Here is a 17,931-nt window from a genome sequence, read left to right as displayed (position 1 = left end):
GAAAGATGTGAAAGAGAGTGAGTGAGTCACGTTATCTTGAGCTCTTCTTTTTTTTTTTGCGATGTGATACCTTTTGCCTTGTGGTGTGTACGGACGAAGAGATCTCAATTCCTCAGAGACACACACACACGCACACACACACGCAAAGCGAAATGAGCAGATTTAAATTCAAACACAGGCGCCGTCCCTACCAAAGTGCAGATGTTACAAATAAACAGTGATGAGGGAAAAATAAATTTTGAAAAAGGATATACACAGCACACAAAACAACAACAAAGAAACACTGACGTACGCAAAAGTACGCTAGATAAATAGTGGGAAACGAGGGGAGCGCGGAGGGGCGCGGCTAGATAAAAGTGGAACCTTGTGAGTCTGTGTGGGTTGGCTGGTGTCTCGTATTTGTGTGTGTGTGTGTGTGTGTGTTTGATTAATCGAGTCGGTTAACGTGCAGGCACGCACTTAAAAGAAATTAAGAGGTAAGTACAACTAAAAAAACAAGAAATCCGGTAAGGAGAACGAGTACAAAAAAAAAGACGAGGTTGAAAACAGGGGAAAAAAAAGAGGTGCCAAGGCTCACACACACACACACACACACACACGCAGACACACACGCCGACGCATAAACACCACAAGCTGCGCAGGTACCCTCCCTAAACGTACCCTTGCCTCACTGTGTACAACTGTTGCTTGATGTTACTCCTTGGATTGTTGTGTCGATTTCCAGTTACAAGACACACCTCACCTCCTCTCCTGTTTGCGTGTATGTACAGATGTATATATATATGTGTGTGTGTGTGTATAAGTATGCGGTTCTGCGCGTGGGGTGCAGTTGTGCTGCCAATAATGACTCCTCGCCTTTCGCTGTACTTGCTTATCCCTGCTCACAACAATCTGCCTCTTTTTTTGTTCTAAACTGTCTGTTATTGTCTTCTTTGCCGCCTTTATAACGTGGGTGTATTTTCTGTGGATGTCTTCCTGTGGTGATCTGCGCGGGCGAGCCGGTGGGTGAGGAGAAAAGGAGTGGGAGGAAGGGGGAGTGGAGGAGGAAGGGAGGGTGGGGGCGCAATGTAAAGCGATTTGTGTCGGCCTGTTTGGCAATTAAACCTCCTGAGCCAAAGGCGCGAAGCGGGATCGGGGAAAAAGTGGTATGACGAGAACGCGAGAGGAGACGTGAGGGAAATCGGTCCGAAGGTCAAACAGTGGCAAAAAAAAAATGTATCGTTTCGTAAATGACGTGGCGGTGGCGTTTATGTGTGCAGTCGAGAGGGAGGGGGGGAGGGGGGGAGGGGTAGTGAGAAGACAAGATCCGGCTAAATGGGGGAGAACACAAGTCAGCAGAGCGCTATTGGTGGAGCGGAGGCACAAGTGCGTGTTCGCCAGAAACCCAACGCAAACATACCCCTTCCGCATCGCAGAGAAAGTAGCATCAGCCGCCACCACATGGATGTTGTTCCCCCCCCCTCCCCCGTGCATGCAGCAGCGGACTTTTGTGCGGTCACCGCTGTTTCTCCTCTCTTGGCCAAAGAGGACCTGTGCGGGTTCTCTGTAGGCCTCAGTTTCGTGGAAATCACTTTTTCTCGTCGACCTCCACCGTCTATGTAAGCAGGCGGGCGTGCATAGCGCCGCAGCCGTGACCAGTGCTCAAAGCAAAACACCACAAAGTCGAGGGGGTGTGGCTCCCCATTGAGCATTCCACTCTCGACGTACCCCACCCATTCTTTATCTGAGAATTAGAATGTCTCAGCTCGACAGCGCATCGACTGCGAAAAAAAAAATGGGCAGCACCATGGAAAACGAGAGGACCTTCTCTGACCCCCGACCCCCCCCACACACACACACGCGCGCGAAACAAAAAAAGAGAATGCACACAAAAACACAGCGATACAAAAATAACAGAAATGAGGATGTCTTTCTCTCCTCGCTGCTTCTGCACATGCACACATTAAGAGTACCTGTGTGCGCGTAGGTGTGAGTCACTGTCGATGGCTCCAGCGCAGCCTGGACATGTGCAGCGCTCATGTTTGTTCTTTATTCCTTACAAAAACATCAACGGCAACAGCTCGGTGCAAGATAGGCACCTCGGGAAAAGTCTAGTGCACCGAGCAATAAGGTTTGGATCGCGAGAAAAATGCAGGAGAGGATGGGGAGTGGGAAGGCGTTAGTGGACGTGCACCACAACGCTGAGGAAAGGCTGCACTGCAGTCAGGGAACGACGCTACATGCCACCGCGGGGAAAGACCCGAGAACTCACTCCTTCTTGTCCTCCTTGGCCTGTGCCTCCTTCTGCTCCTCCTCCCTCTTTACGGCTGCTTCTTCGCGCGTCAGCATCTCCACATCCCAGTTGCTGTTGCTGAAAACGTCGATATCAGTCGCGATCCTCATCGCCTTGCGGGCGATGCGCTCCGCGTCGTAGCCCTCCACGTCAATCAGCGCACGGGCTGCTGCTTTGGCGTATGTGCCACCGGAACCGATGGCAATGATGCCATCATCCTCAGGGGTGATTACGTTACCCTGCCCGTCAATCTCCAGTGTCTCCTCCTTGCTACACACAATGAGGGACGCCTCCAGGCGGCGAAGGGCGCGGTCAGTGCGCCAGTCCTTTGCCAGTTCCACCGCAGCACGAGAGAGCTGGTCTGGAAAGTCGTTCAGCTTGTTCTCCAACTTCTCCATCAGCGCGAAAGCATCGGCGGTGCTGCCTGCGAAGCCGATCACAACGTTATCATTCAATTTGCGCAGTTTGCAGGCGCTACTCTTGGCCACAATACGCTCGCCCAAAGTAACCTGACGATCGCCAATCAGGATTACCTTGTTACCCTTGCGCACGGAGAGAATAGTGGTGTGTCGTGCCTGCACAGCAGCCCCCGTCACAAAAGACGTGCTGCGGTTGGAAAGACGACGGAGCATTATAGGCTAAAGGACGTGATGTATATATATATTTATATGAGCAACAACAACAAAAAAAAAACGGAGAAGGGGTTTATATGTTTGACAAAATATAAGTGCTGCTAGCGAAAGCCGTTTTGTATTTGGGTCTGCGTGCGTGTGTGCGTAGTAGTCGAGCTTCGATTGGTGCTTGATGGTTATAGATATAAGTGCGTGGGAAAGTAAAGTGTGCATGGCGAGCAGGGGTGTAATAGGCTCGGAAGAAAAGATGTTGACCAAGGAGGCGGCGCTGCGTAATGTACAATTTTTTTTTGCGTGTTTCCCAGGAGCCTGCTGGAGGTAACCCCCTCCCTTTATGTACTGAAAGGTAAGAGAGCAAAGGTTGCTCCTATACAGAGTGGCGTGGGCGCGTCTGTGGGGAACCTCACACATATACATTTATATATTTATATATATATATGTCTTCCTTCAAGAGCGCCTGTGCCGCGCGGGACCTCACTGTCGCCCTTTCACGGCTCATCAAACGCAGTCCGTTCGACAAACTCCAAGCTCCTCCGGCCTCTGTTATGACTCCGATGCTTTCGGGCACGCGGGAAGAAAAACAAACAAAAAAGCAAGAAAGTGAGGTACTTGGTGAGCACACCTTCGAACAGCGCCCAAGCAACGGCAACTTTTAGACACCAACAAGCGCCAATCGCATAAAGACTTCCAACGCGCTTTGCTCAGCCGATCGTTCTCGCCCGAGTGGAATAATCACATGTTCCTTCACTCCTTAGTTCTTGAGTGACTTCATTGCAAGAGGGAGAAAAACATGGAAAAGAAAATTTGTTGGCGGAGTTGTTGGTCCCTCCCTTGCTCCTCTTCCCCCCCCCTCCCTTCCAGTGGAACATACAGACGGCAACACAAACGCATGCAACGGCACCTTGCTTCACGGCAAATCACACAACGTGACCCCCTAAACCACGGACATCATCAAAGACACAACCATGAGAGTAGGGGAGGGAAGGGGGGGGAGAAGGGGTAAGGGGGCAAAACAGAGTGCTCTCATCCCAGCATCCACCTACCCCCCCCCCACTCAAACATGGGGCACGATACAAACCCGCGCACGCTGGAAGAGAAGTGAGACCGCACCTCCTCAGCGAGGTGGCACACCGAGAGAGGGAGAAGAAGAAGTCATGTGCCAGCCACCATGAATTCCACGACACGCGTTCTCCACCATCCTCGAGTGCACTTCCCCTTTGCCCCTACGATTCACCTGCATCCCCTCCCTTCCCCTCCCCCCTCCCCCGGTGAGGGTGCGCTGCGGTGACAAACAGAGAAAGGCAAGGTGAGCTGAAGTGCTGTTACACCAAAAATCGACTCGTGAACTCTCTGGAATATGGGCGGGCGCACACACAAACACACTCAAACACACACACACATACGCAGACCAGCTGCTGCTGACACCAATTATACAATCTCGAGATTAAACAAAAACGGAAACACACTGCACCTGCATGCGCAGCGCTACACCAGTGAGACCCAGCGTGATACTACAGGCGTTCGTCCGTGAGCGGAATGGTGTACTTGGAGAACATCGGATGCTCATCTAAAAACGTGTACAGCTGTTCCCAAAAGTGGGAGGCAAGGGCGATGTGCACCTGGTCCTTCAGCAAGTTACGCGTCAAGGCAAGACTCTGCACATTCCACTCACGACACTGCGGGGGTACTTTGTCCTCCTCAAAATACGCTAAGAAGGCCCGAATGCGTGAGAAGAGGCGGCTGGGGTCGCGGGACTGCGCCTGCTCCTGTGGGTACCAGCCCTTCAGCTGCCACAGCTTTCCCTCTACGATGCAACCGCACACGTGCGACCAGTCGTCCACCTCATCCGGGTCATCGACGACGCGAAACTGCCGAAAGGCGACGCGGTACTTGTGTGGATCGTGGAAGCTACCGGGCTTAATCACCACTGAGCGCGGCTTGGAGTCGCGAATATTGACGACGCCAGTCTCCCGATCAACGTACAAGTTGGCGGGATCAACGTAGGCGCCATGCTCTAGGAACTGCTTGATGTTCATGAGCTGCAGAGGGGCCGTGGCAGCAGAGGGAACGAGAAGGATCGGCATAAAGTCGGGCTTGCGATGCACGGCCGTGCTCGGCGACATCGCCTCTTCACCTAGAAAGCCGCCATAAAGCGGCGCTATACCATTTGACTGCGTCGGTGCTTCCTGCCGACGTCTACGAGCACTGTGACGGCCATTCGCCGCCGCGCCATCGGCCTCTTGCCCAGCGTCATTGCGTGGCTTCATTGGCAATGGCTCAAACGTCGTCTCCGTGATCTCGCGCTCTCCGCGGAAGGCTTGGTAGAAGCTTGGTTTCGCGTGACATGCCTCTTCTAAAGTCATTTGCGGGAGGAACAGCGACGGGGCCGCCTCAGAAAACTCCTTGTCAAGCTCACGAAGCTGAGCGAAGAAGTCCTCCTGGCTTCTGGCCAGAGAGAGAGGAGGTAGATAAGAGTCGGCTGTGTATTCTGCCGCAGGGTGGAGCGGCTCTGTGCTGGTCATGGCGGCCGTCGCGTCGATTGCGCCGAACCAAGCCGAGCGCACAGCGGCCTCGGTCGACGAGGAGGACGACGTCGTCGTCGTCGCCATTATACACCCGGTTAACACCAAAGCGTGCTCTTGGATACGTATGCAGCAGTACCCCCCCCCCTGCTGGTTGACTCAGATCGACACCGATGGAAGCTCACACACACACACACAAACACACATGAAAAAAAAATGGCCCAACCACAGCCAAGAAAGGGAACGCGGCGAGCGAATAGTATGAGGAAACTCAATTAGGTAAAGTCAGAGGGTGATGAGTGACGCGCGTGCAAGCCATTACACTTGCCATTCTTTTGGGAGAGAGGCCATTCCAGTGTCGATGGCGCAAATGGGGAGGGAGGTGAGAAGGTACACCAAGGGGGGAGAGGTGAGAGGCAATGGACAAGAGGGGGGGGGGGCAGGGAGAGGGGGGAGCAAGGAGACCAACCCGACGGCTCAAACACAAGCCATCGTGCCCCTCAAATTCCAAGAACACACTAACCCCTCTGCTCACGAACGACTTTTCCTGTGGCGGGATGAATAGTGGGCCAGGCATATGCTCCGTCCAATGTAGACCAACCGGTCACCGCTTTTCGTTATTGCTTCCCCGCTTCCCACGTTCCCGAGCTGGGATGTTTTCACTTAGCTGTGTTTGTTTTAACTGGCGTGGCAGGAAAGCGGGATTCACCTGCAGATGAAAAGTGGATTGCAGATGCAGCAGCAGTACTTCGGCGAGACACGAAGAAAGAGTCGACCGAGTTGTCATTAACGTACACATGCCCTACTTCAGGAGAGAGAGAGAGAGGCCGACAAGCCAGTTAGAGAAAAAAAAAGGAGGACCGCATAGTGCAGGTGCACGTACTTTATAATACATCCATGGCCGTGGTGACAGAAGCTGCAGAAAAAAGGCAGAAGGGATGCGTGACAGCCACGTAAGCCAAGAGAGGGGGGGGGGAAGGGACATCGAGTTCATCCGATAGTGAAACAATGAAAGCCTGGGGAGGATAGGCGGGGGTTTCAAATCCCGTGAAAAAAAGAAAAAAAACTTCGACAAAAGCAAAGTGTATTTCCAATAGCAAAAGAAAAACGTTTGGAATTTAGAGAGGAGAGAGGGAGAAAGATGCTGAGAGGATGGTCGATGCGCGCGGCCGCGCACTGCTCAAGTATCCATCAGAAAGTAATCCTTGGGTCTGATCGAGGACGGCGACTGCCGCAGATGAGTGGCGTGAAGGACAAGCGGGCTCAGCGACTTGGACTGCTCTGACGAGGCCTCCCTGAAAATCCTACCGGACTCCATAGGAGGTGCCGGCGCCAACAGAGTGGGAGGCTTGGTGAGAAGACGGGGAGCATCTTGTTTTGAGGAGTTGCAGTTCCCTGTTGGGGCAGATCCGCGATTGGCTGTGGGCAGCGTACTGCGGTCAGGAAACGAGGGGCGGTATTCACCGGAGGAGGAGGGAACCGGCCACGACGATACGTTTTCAGATCTCCCTGGGCTTGCCGTCATGGAGGGAGGCGTCGCTGTTGTTAGCTGGCCGACGCGCAAAGACTTCTCCTGCCCGACTCGGTTTGACGCTGGCGTCGCAAACGTGGATGGGATCGATGATGACGCCAACCTCGACAGTATGGGAGCATGCGGGTGAGCTTCGGAAACCGCAGCGTTGCTGAACGTCAAAGCACGTGGGAATTCTTCGGGTACACCCTTGGAAGGCTCTTGAGTCTTCTTACACGACTCTATCGACGATGCAGCCTCGGGGATACTCGTGCGCACATGCGCCACATGTTGTTTAGTCACCTGAACCTTGGGGGGCACGTGCGCGTTTGCGCCGTGGGCGTTAACGCCTGTGGCGCGCGCGCCTCCTGTCGTCGGTGGACAAGAAATACTGGCAGCTGCTGCTGTGACTTTTGCAAGACGCCCCACCGAACTCATCTTATCGCCCTTCACACCGCGATCAGCTCCCTCCCCACTGTGTCCATCCTCATCCGTGAGTAAGAGGTCCGCGCTGGAAGCGGCAGACGCGTGTACCTCCGCCGTTTCAAGTGGCGCGGCAACTCTGCCACCACTTCTTGAGTTTGCCATGCCTGCAACACTTTGGCGAGCTGTGCTTGCTGCCTTTTTTTTGAGGTTGTCTCCTACAGAGACCGGAGGCAGTCGAGCAGTTCCAGGTGGAGTCGGACTCCTAGACCGCCGCAACGGGCTCCGCTGCGAGGATTTCGTTTTCCTTGACTCCTCCCCCTCTCCCCGCGCCTGTGCCTGAAGTGCCGCCCATCGCGCAGCGTCTTCGGAATTGTCGAGCAGGTGAAAGCGCACCACCAGGGATGTCACGACGCGCGCCAGCCCACACCACTGCTGCCGCGCCTCCATGTCGTCCAGGGAATTGAGCAGGAACGAGTAGAGAGAACTAGGGGCATTGAGGGGGTTGCCCGTCGAGGGCTTCTCTCCCCTTGACCCAGCCTCGTGGGGCTCGATGGCGACGTCGCGCGGTGTGTCAAAGCCAAAGCTGCGACTCGGCAAGGAGCGAAGCAGCCGCAGCTGGTCCTCTGTCAGAAAGACTGTTTTCTTAGAGAGATCGCCATGAGCGGTTGTATAAGTGTACGCCTCTGCCGCCGCCTCAGTGCGAGCAGCGGATTTGCCTACTGAGACCCTCTCGCACTCCTCGCTGTCACTCAATGCTATCGCAGACGTGGACGTTTCCGACTTGGCGCACCCATCCCCTGCGGCGTGCTCGCGTGCCTCTTTGCTTCGCAGGCGCATGGTGCGACGCTGCTCCGCCTCTGCCTCTTCAACCTCTAATATATTGCGAAACAGTCGGTTGATCCATCGATCCTCCTCGTCGTCACCGTCCTCACTCCCGCTAGACCCTCCTTCTCCCCTAAGCGAATGCACCTGAGAGGGTGCCATGCCCAGGTACGCCTCGATGTCAGCCAGAGAATCCTCCCCTAAGCCCAGCAACTCATTGCGAACCAGTGTGCTGCTACTGTCACTACTAATGGAATTTTTTCTCGTGCTGTCACGCATCGCCCTGTGGCGTGCTCGCAGCATCTCCAGCAGGGTCATCTCCGTGGCGGTGGTGGCCGGGTCTTTTGAGACCTCGGCGGCCACGAAAGCAGTGGAATCCTTCTGGGCGGCGCTAGTTGAGAACGATGGTCCCAGCGAAACAGAGGTTTGGCTTTTTGACAAAACCGTGTTCTTCGAAACCACTCGCGTGCCTCGAGGTGCTGCGGCCTGGCCAGCTCCCGGGGTGCTGTTCTGGATGGGGAAGCTGAGTTGAGTCAGCCTCATCATCTCTGCCTCGTGTTTGCATCCCAGTGTCTCCGTGTCCATCATCGGCGACCGGCCCGGCGGCACTCGCCTGTCACTGAGAGATGCTACCCACATAATTCGAATGTGCCCAACGAAGAGCGACGCGAGCAGCCACATAGAGACGGTGTGCTGATGCCGGAGCTGCCGTGCGGTTCCATTCTGTTGAAACGTAGATCCAGCAAAGACGCCCTCTGGCGTGAACCAGAGAGGAGATGAGAGGCAGTGGGCCAGAAGTGGCGGGTAGAGGCCGCCGCACGCCTGGACCGCAAAAAGATGTGTCAATTCCTGATAGCAGTCGGTCACATTGGTACCATCAGACCTACCCCAGAAGACCGCCTTCGTCATCAGCCCGGCCTCCGCGTAGCGCCGGCGAAGCTCTCGTACAAGGCACATGAACGTGTAGATGTTGAACTCGCACACCGTGCCATCAGCACTGGCGTTTTTGGCGGCGAGCTGAGACGAGGCCATCTTTGAAGATGACAGCTTCTGAGATTGTGAGCTGTAACCGTACTTGAAAGCATTGACGTGGATCCACGTGGACGCTTGCGGGGACTCCTGCATAATTGCATTCACCCACACCAGCAGCAGTTCCTCCATCCGCTGTCGTGCCTCTAGTACCATTGAGTTTGGCGCCTGCAGTAGTCTTTCGTGATCTCCACCGTGCTTCACTACCATGGCGGCAAAAGCCTCCTCTGACTTTAGCAATGCACAGGCTATCGTCCAAATGGGGCGTGGAACCGGCGGGCAAGGCTTTGCCGGGCGGAACGTCTTTGCCACGCGCTCCCACCGTGCCATCCATCTGCGGGACTCCGCCGTCCGCTCTCTTTCCATGTGCAGAGTCGTCCGCAGTGCCTCGAGCTCCACGCTGTGATTGTCTAGTATCTGTGCCTGCAAGGTCTCTCGCTCAAAGCTCTCCTGCAGGTGCCTGGAGCGCTCCTTGGTGAGATTTTCGTGCAGCCGGCGCAGCGCGGCGGCGTGCTCACTCGCGACACGGTCACGGCTATCCTCAATGTCCCCCAGACGCCGCTCCAGTGCATGGACTTTGACGCGAAGAACAAAGCCCCTCCACCGCAAGAAAGTCGTCTCCTTTTGATGGCGGAGGTGTCGCCCCATCAGGAAGCGCTCCATCGCATCACGATATGCACGACGCTGCTGAGTGTGGGTGCGCCACACCACAAAGACTGCGCGGCTCTCCGCCTTTTGCACACGCCGCTGGACGAAGTCAACGGCCACCTGACGACGGGACATGGCGTGCTGTAGACTGGAAACGCTTTTACATATAGACACCCTCTCTTGGCGCTGCAGTGCCACTTCCTCTGTCCAAAGTCGAAGCGACGCGAATTCGCCGCGCGTGGTGTACGTGTTGGCGCGGCGCGGAAACGGAGCGGCAGTCGCGGAGAGGGCTTCGGGGGCCAAGGGGAAACGGAGATCCGACTCAATCGCTGTGCGCAATGTGGCGTCCGCCACGGCAGCGTTCCCAGCGTCGTGGCCACATCGCAGACGACTCTGCTCTCGCCCCATCGCAATAGACTGAGAACTAAAGACGGAGTCGAAGATGGGCTGGCGCAGCTTCTCCTGCCAAAGCTGCGACACCATGGCGTCGGCGCAGAGCACTTCATTTAGCAAATAGCATGCGACAGCGGTCATGAACCGGTGCGGATACGCCTCACGCGTCGTGGGGCGGCCTTCTGCATCGGTAAGTACTTGACCCAGGGCCCGATCGCGAACCTGACGAGGGCCGTACGCGGTGAGAAAAGTCTCGTCGTACGCCACAGAAGCCCAATGAATGGGGGACTTGAAGCCGCTCAACTTGTACGCATCTGGGAACCCCAGTGAGTATGGCGGAAACGTGGCAGAGGGGGTACTCACACCAGCTGCAGTGGCGTCAGTTGACTTCAGCCCTGGGGATACGGCGACGACAGCCCCAGTGGACGGTGTGGGATGAGTTTTGAAAGGGTCGGGTGCCGCTTCTGCAGGGCTTCTCCCACGCTTAGCGGCATCGGTCAACCCTGGTGTAGACGGCGACTTGACCACAGAGGGCACCTCTAACCCAGAAGTGCCAGAGAGAAGCTCTTCGAACTGCGCCCGGAGACGCGTTTCGCGGGAGCGCTCCTCACGATCGGCAATGGCTTGATTTCGCTTCACGTTGAGAGCAAAGGCGGCAGTAGCACGAGCCAGGTGATGCTTGAGGTGCACTTCCTCTTGGCCACATCGATTCAACACTGATGCATCACTGGCCAGCAACGCCACGTGCCGTGCCTGGGTGGCACGCTCCCGTGAGGTCATGTACTGACCTCCAGTGAAATGAAGAAAGCGGCACGAGTGCTCTTTATGGACGCGCAACCCTCTTCGTTGGGGGCGGGGTGGAGTGGGGCGGGGTGGGGAGGAGGAGGGGGGTCGACGTAGCGCAGTCAGTGTCAGTGCTTCCGTGCATATGTATAGATGCTTGTGAGTGGGAATAGGCAGATGCGCATAGCGTGGAAAAGAAACAGACAGTGAAAGCATGCATATATATATATATATATATTCACCCACCCACCCCCCAAAAAAAAAAGGTGGAGCACCATAAAGATGAATGAAGTGGTTGAAAAGAGGACCCGAAAAGATGAGTGCCACCAGGGGATCGTAGGAGGGAGAGCAAGGCAAGTATGCGCAATGAATGAGGAACTACTTTGGGGCATAGCAGAACGTCATCTTTCCTTTTAGTGCTCGGTCTTCAACCTTTCAATTAACGCGTGCAGCCCTGATGTAACGACGCGATCACTTGATATGCATCTCTCAACTCGGAACTTTTATGATTAGCCCCCTCATTCATTGGCGTATGTGTTTGTTTGTTTTTTTTTTTGGGGGGGGGGGGTCCTGCAGTATAGAGTGTACGGGCGGTACCGCAGTCTGAAGAGAGTCACACGGCAACTCAAGACAGACCGTGACTCGAAGAAACAAGCCTTCCGTCAACGCGCTGTCATTTGCTCTCTAGCGTGATGCCCTGCTCCTCATGGTCCGTAGCGCAACTCCACATCGGGCATTGGAATGCGACGAATCGACGGGTGGTTTCGCAGAACGTAGTCAATGTCAGCAGAGGAGTCCCCTCTGCTGACGTCCGCAATGTGTGCCGCCGCGGGGTTGGCCCTCGAGGCTGCCCGAGAGGCGGCTGACAAGCGGCACACCTTCTTCCTTTCGACTGAGTCATCAGCGCTGTCCTCTCTTCCCTCGTCGTCACATTCGCCACCATTTTGGTCTCGGCGCGGGTTGTAGGCGGATGAAAACTTTCCGTTGGCCACGTGCACGGGCGCAACACTGTGTGGCTCAATCGTTAGCGAGTCTTCCGCCTCTACCGCAACGCGCATATCAGTGGGCATAACATGCTTGTAGACGTGGCAGTGTAGGTCCTCCTGCGGATTGCGTTGTAACGTCAAGAAGTGGCACTGTGGTGCTGTCGTCCCTTCTGCCGTCACGTGCGGGGCCATCACGTACGAGCCCCGAGTGGAATAGGTATGATCAATCACGATGCGGTCGGCCGAGGGAATGCCACCACCGCATGCGATGTAACGGGGCGCATTTGCGTCCGTTTCTCTACCCCGTTCGTCGGTGTCTGCGATGCGGCCCTGCGCTTCGACGACGGCTTTGCCTGACACCGGCAACAGCGCACGCGGCGGACATGCCGGAAACGACGAAGCCTGCCGCTGCTCTGCGCCATGGGTCACCCAGCCCACATCTGATCTAGTCATCCCGCACGAGGCACCAAGGTTGCTGCCCCTTTCATCACCCTCGGCGTCCATACCGTTGTATCGGCGATGTTCCTCTTCGCTGGCTTGCAGCGCATGCACACCGGCTTCGAGGGCGTCTCCGCGAAGATGACCTGAGCCGACAGCCATGCGCAGTGAGTCCTCCATCGCCGTCCATATCGACGAGCGCTGGCGCCAATGCGACCGCAGGGCCATCCGTACAACGGCTGCAGCTGTTTCCGAATTCGTCGGCGACACAGGCAAGAATGCCGACGCCGCCGCGCTGGCCCTTTGTTCGTCAGCATCTCCGTTGCAGAGTGGCTCAGTATCCTTGGTGGTCGCTGACTGACCGTTGCGGGGGGCCGGCATGACCTCGAACGCGCGGCTGACGGCATGCGTGTGGGCCAACCAGAACCGCGATGAATATGTTGACCAACCACCCGAGTCGCACCAGGTGCCTCGATAAACCCCGGCACTATTATTCTTGCCACTAACCATATTCACCTCCTCCTGTGCGCCACCGGCAATGAAAGGCGCCGCCGAGGGGTGGCCGAAGGCGAAAGGCATCGTGAAGGTTCCCGTTCGGGGCGCTACATGAGGTGATGTGTGAGATGCGGGTGGCGCGTGCTGCGCGCCAGCGACAGGTGATGTCGGACCCCCTCCTGCGGCACGGGCTCTAAGAGTCGAAACGATGCGTCGCTGACGCATCGTCGGGGAGGCGAAGATTGTACAAGACAGTGCGTTCTCTCTTGGAGCAGAGCCACCGTCCGCCAAGGGTACATCCCGCTTTGACGCCGTGCTGACACTACCGGTGTCGGTACGGGGGTCAGCTGGATTCTGTGGCAGCAGCGACGACGACTCGCCAGCTTCCGTCGCAGCGATTAGCGCCACCGGGTCGTAGAAACTCTGCGTGTCACCGCCGTGCTGCTGTTGGTTAGTTATCGGTACTGCCAAAGGTTGCGACGGCCCAGCTTCGACCTGTACGCCTGCAGTAGCCAGCGGAGCCGGCGTGCGGACAGATTTGAAAAAGCCTGACGGTGAAGATGATGGCGAGACCTTGTTCCTCTTCTCGTTGCCTCGTCCTACAGTCGCAGGCTCCCCTGAGCAGTTCAGCCTTGTCGCACCGGAAAGAAGCTCAGTTGCAGGAGGCGCGGACGTGATCGAGCGCGCATGTGGCGAGGGAGAGCGACTGCGAGCTCGCTTCTTGGCTCGCACCTCGGCACCCTTGGCTAGCTCATTTGGCGAGACTGGAGACGGTACTTGCACGATAGGCGATGATATGGACTTCCCATCCTCCACAGCGTCGCCCCTTTCTTCCCCTTCCAAGAGCATTTGATCTGCCAGTGGTGCACGCTGCGAGGCGTAGGGGAGCGTCAAGGCCCTGTGCGTCAACTCTTGGAGATACGCTGCGCATTGTGTGAGGCTCATGAGGATACCATTAACACGAACAGCACCCGAGTTGGTCTCATCGGTAATACCCGCTGCCTGCATAAATGCGACTCCCCTGCTCTCGATAGTCACCCACAAAGATGGCACTGTTCGGTGCTGCAGGACAAACGTTATCTTCGCATGCACATCGAAGGCGCACCTTGTGAGCAGCCACCCGAAACACGCCGCCATACAGGCGACAAGGGAAGGCAGAAGCGGTTGTGCGCCTACTGTCGCGCGGTCATCCCCGTCTCGTGTGATGCTTTCTGACACGGCGGCTACGGTCCGCGCGGTGGGGTGTGAAGATGCTAGAGAAGGGACGGTTACCGCCTCCTGGCCTCCCTGCAGTGTAACGGGTAAGGTAGCGGCGGTGACGGGCGGGGCATGGGTGGTGTGGCTAGACGACAACGGACCAGCGAGAGGCGCGGGCGGAGGGGACAGGGGCAACTCAGCCGAGGCCGCTGCTGGTGATGCGGAATTAGCGGTGGAGGCCTTGGCAGATGTCGAGCTCGATGCAGCCAGAGGCAACGCGGCAGCTGTCGGTGCATCCTCGCAATGACCAATCACCAGCTCGGTCGGTGCAAGATGCGAGTGGGGAGTTTGTTCAGAGAGGTTTTTGCAAGGGCGCGTTGGTGGACGCCCGCGCCTGCGGTGCGTTGAAGACACTGGAAGTGCAATGGTAAGGGACAACGGGGCTGTTTCACCTGCACTCTCACGGGTGTCGCCAACGGGCGCCGGCGCAGTCTGTGACGGTGAGAGCAAGTCGGACTGCGAAACCGCCGGAGCACGATGAGATTTTCGAGGCATTAGATCCGTTGCCTTTCTTGTCCTTCTGCCAGCACACCCTCACCCCCACCACGACTCTTCAAAATGAAGTGTTGTGCCTTGACGTCTGGCGTGCGCGTATCGCGTCGGCTCTAGCACTGGATCACAGAAAGGTGCATAACACGCATATGCACAGACTCGCAATTACATGGACACATGAATATGAACGTGTCCTGGTGCTCTAGTCTCGACTTGGTCTTTGACAGAGGAGACGATACGCCAAGTCGTCGCTGTCCTCACCGTCTAGAGCGTATAGGGCCGGGGGAAGGGATAGCGCTCCTCCAATGACAACGATGACGCGGCGAGGCAGCTAGAGAAAAGAGCAGGTTACGAGAGAAAGGGGGACCCTACATAAAAATTTAAAAGGGGACAATAGAGAGAAGAGCGGGAACGAGTGATGAGAAAACCTGGGAGAAACCACGAAGACGGTACGCGGCACTAAAAAGTGGTATGGCGATGTTCGTCTCCCCTGTTGCGCGAGAGAGCAAACGGTTGTCGACGCGAGCGAGCTTGCCCCCCAAGGTGAAATGGACGCAAACGATAACGATGAGACTCGCTCCCACCCCGGGAGAAGTGGACGGGGGAGATGATGGGGGTTGGGGGAGATCGGTGTGCCAAAGCGGCACCTAAGGACCCCTCCCCCTTCCCTCCTCCCGGAGGTTAAGCGAAAAGCTGCGGCAGACACGCCACCAGTCATCCAACGACCAGCCGCCTCGAGCCGCTCTACTCGAACACAGGCTCTGGTAACATCTACAACAGAAAAAAAAGATTAATCTCAGCACATACACACACATACACATACATATATATATGTATATATTCACGAAATGGAGCTTTTGTACATGACATGGCAAAGTAGTCCTGATAAATGAAGGGAACGCTCGAAAGGGGGAGGGCAAGAACAAAGAGCGACTAACAAACCGTAGCTGATGGAGGGGGTTCAAATGCCACTCGCTGCGCATCCCCCCTCCCCCCTCTCTCCCCCATTCCGCATGCTGATGGGTCCCGTACGTCTGCACTGGTGCTACATACTCACAAAGGGGAAGGAAAGAGTCACATTCCACTAGCACAACACACGACAGCGCCATCAAGGAGGAGACGATACAGACGGCGCGTCTCAACAGCATAGAGAGTTGTTACATAGCAAGACACAGCGAATGAAACCAGGCAACGAGAATAGAAGTCCTAAGGCGGTACGTAATAAAAGAGGGCGATTAGCAAAGCCATCGCGCCACCAATGACGACGGTGAAGTCCGCTCTCGTGGCCAAGAAAGACACACACACACACACACAAACGTCATAGACACGACCCTCTTGCTTTGGTTCCTGTGAAGGTTGGAGAGAGATCCTCAAATGAGGAAGCAAGTAGACCAAATGCGCGGCAGGATGCGTTGAGGAGGCCAACAGAGCTCACAACCACTTGGTTAATGGAGGGACCCAGAGAGATGCAGCGCATCGTGCCCAGGCTTGAGGAGCACAGGCGCACTGATTGTGGATGTTCTCACATCACGGCCGTCTTGTGCTGAGCCTCGGTAATTACATAGATTGCCTTGCCAACAGTATCCACGACACCCTCCTGGAAACTGAGCACGTCTAGCAGGTTCAGCAGCTGGTCCTTTTCCAGTTTCCGCAATTCGGCTCGGTACAGCGAAGGCAGGTTTGTGTGCATTGTGTCGGTGTTGCTCTTAAGGAAGGTATCCTTGGCGCCAATGGATACCACCAGCTTGGTCAGCTCGTCGTGATGGTGCTGCACCTCTTCCCGGACCTGCTGCACCAACTCTTGCATCGCCTCCAACGAGGTGTTGTAGGAGGGCGTGCGGATTGCGGCGCAGGCAATGTCGATACGACGGCTGAGCTCTCCCTTCATACGCTCTACATCGAGCATCGAGGTACGCAAGGTGGCCTGGACCCGTGCCCGCATTTCGTCGTTATCCACATCGGTCCTCGCCACCTTGTGTGCGTAATTGGCGCGCAGTATCTCCAACTCGCTACTTTTCTTCTCTATAGCCAGCGTGGCTTCATCTAGACTATGCTGAAGGTTGCTGTTGCGTGTCTTGAGTGCTTCCATCTCCGAGACTGCGTCACTATGCAGCCGCTCGCGCAACCGCTCTACGAGGGCGCTAGCCTGCTGATCGTCATGCAAACCAACGCCACCACCACCGAGAAGTCCTTCCCTCTTGAAGGCCTCCAGCATTTCGTTCAGCCTTCGCTGGCGGATGTTCACCTGCTCCACCTGGGCTCGCACAATCTCCATCACCAGTACATTGTAAATTGGGCTGTAGCTTTCTAGCTCAAGCTCCTCCTCCACCTCTATGCCGTGTCGCACCGCCTGCTCCTCCTCTTGGAGGGCCTCCAAAGAGGCGGCAATAATTTGTAGCTGGCGCCGCAGCCGCGAACCCTTTCCACGACCCTTGGCGGATTTGCCTCGGCCTCGACCGCGACCGCGACCGCGAGAGGAGGCGGTGCGACGCGACTTGGATGTAGCTCCGGTTCCTCGCGAGGTCGCAGAAGCGCCGCGCGACTTACTGCCGCGTTTCGAGCCACCACCAACGGTTGCGCCCTTGCCTCCTTTGCGACCGGCGCCACGGGAGGGCGGCTTCGAAGATGGGGGCCGCGGAATGCTAACGGAACTCCTCTTCTTGGCTCCAACAGGGGCACCACTGCTGACAGCTGAGCCCGTAGCCCTCCGCAGTATAGATGCCGTGGCGCTCACACCATCTGCGTTTGAATCTAGCACCACTGCTGAAGCTCCTGACAAACGTGGAAAAGAAGCCCTTCCCGCACCGCTCGCGCGTGGCGCAAAAGAAGAAGGCGCCGCTCCAGCGGCAACACCAGCGCCGGGCATTGTCGGAAACACAGAACCACTCGTGAGAGACTTTTTCTTGGCTCCCGCGGCAGGTCCCTTGCCTCGCACAGCGGATACGGGCATCGTTTTGCAGATGGAGCAAAACCACAAGGCCTAATTCACCCTTCCGCGTCGACAAATGAGGGGAGAGCTACCGGAAAAAAGGGGTGGGGGAGAGCGACGCGACTGTATTTAAGCGCACGTGCGCGCGCGTGTGTGTGTGTGTGTGTGCGCCGTTGAAGAAGAACAGAAAAAAAAAAGAGCGTGGTGGATGGCGCAGTGGAAGAGTGGAAACTATGGAAAGGCGCATGACCCGGGAAGATGGAGTGCACCAAACTCAAGCCCCGAGCAGACGCGGGC

General features: G+C 56.3%; 5 protein-coding genes across 5 annotated transcripts; all 5 read right to left on the bottom strand.

Moving 5' to 3' along the window:
• Nucleotides 1-2,247: 2,247 nt before the first annotated feature.
• On the bottom strand, nt 2,248-2,904 carry JKF63_00411 (uncharacterized protein; the record flags this gene model as incomplete). Its single annotated transcript, XM_067896462.1, has 1 exon — nt 2,248-2,904. One exon carries the CDS (start codon nt 2,902-2,904, stop codon nt 2,248-2,250), a length of 657 nt encoding a protein of 218 aa, XP_067752619.1.
• A 1,511-nt stretch (nt 2,905-4,415) lies between these two features.
• Nucleotides 4,416-5,513, bottom strand: JKF63_00410 (uncharacterized protein; the record flags this gene model as incomplete). Its single annotated transcript, XM_067896461.1, has 1 exon — nt 4,416-5,513. One exon carries the CDS (start codon nt 5,511-5,513, stop codon nt 4,416-4,418), a length of 1,098 nt encoding a protein of 365 aa, XP_067752618.1.
• A 1,093-nt stretch (nt 5,514-6,606) lies between these two features.
• On the bottom strand, nt 6,607-11,034 carry JKF63_00409 (uncharacterized protein; the record flags this gene model as incomplete). The annotated part of the gene is made up of 1 exon (XM_067896460.1): nt 6,607-11,034. One exon carries the CDS (start codon nt 11,032-11,034, stop codon nt 6,607-6,609), a length of 4,428 nt encoding a protein of 1,475 aa, XP_067752617.1.
• A 707-nt stretch (nt 11,035-11,741) lies between these two features.
• JKF63_00408 (uncharacterized protein) lies at nt 11,742-13,964 on the bottom strand (the record flags this gene model as incomplete). Its single annotated transcript, XM_067896459.1, has 1 exon — nt 11,742-13,964. The coding sequence occupies one exon, from the start codon at nt 13,962-13,964 to the stop codon at nt 11,742-11,744; it is 2,223 nt and encodes a 740-aa protein (XP_067752616.1).
• A 2,263-nt stretch (nt 13,965-16,227) lies between these two features.
• On the bottom strand, nt 16,228-17,655 carry JKF63_00407 (uncharacterized protein; the record flags this gene model as incomplete). The annotated part of the gene is made up of 1 exon (XM_067896458.1): nt 16,228-17,655. One exon carries the CDS (start codon nt 17,653-17,655, stop codon nt 16,228-16,230), a length of 1,428 nt encoding a protein of 475 aa, XP_067752615.1.
• Between the last annotated feature and the right edge of the window lie 276 nt (nt 17,656-17,931).

This window comes from Porcisia hertigi, chromosome 36 (genome assembly GCF_017918235.1).
Source record: "Porcisia hertigi strain C119 chromosome 36, whole genome shotgun sequence".
In the NCBI taxonomy this organism is placed as follows: domain Eukaryota; phylum Euglenozoa; class Kinetoplastea; order Trypanosomatida; family Trypanosomatidae; genus Porcisia; species Porcisia hertigi.
Note: the sequence above shows the minus strand (reverse complement) of the source record. Positions and strands in the feature narration are given on the sequence as shown.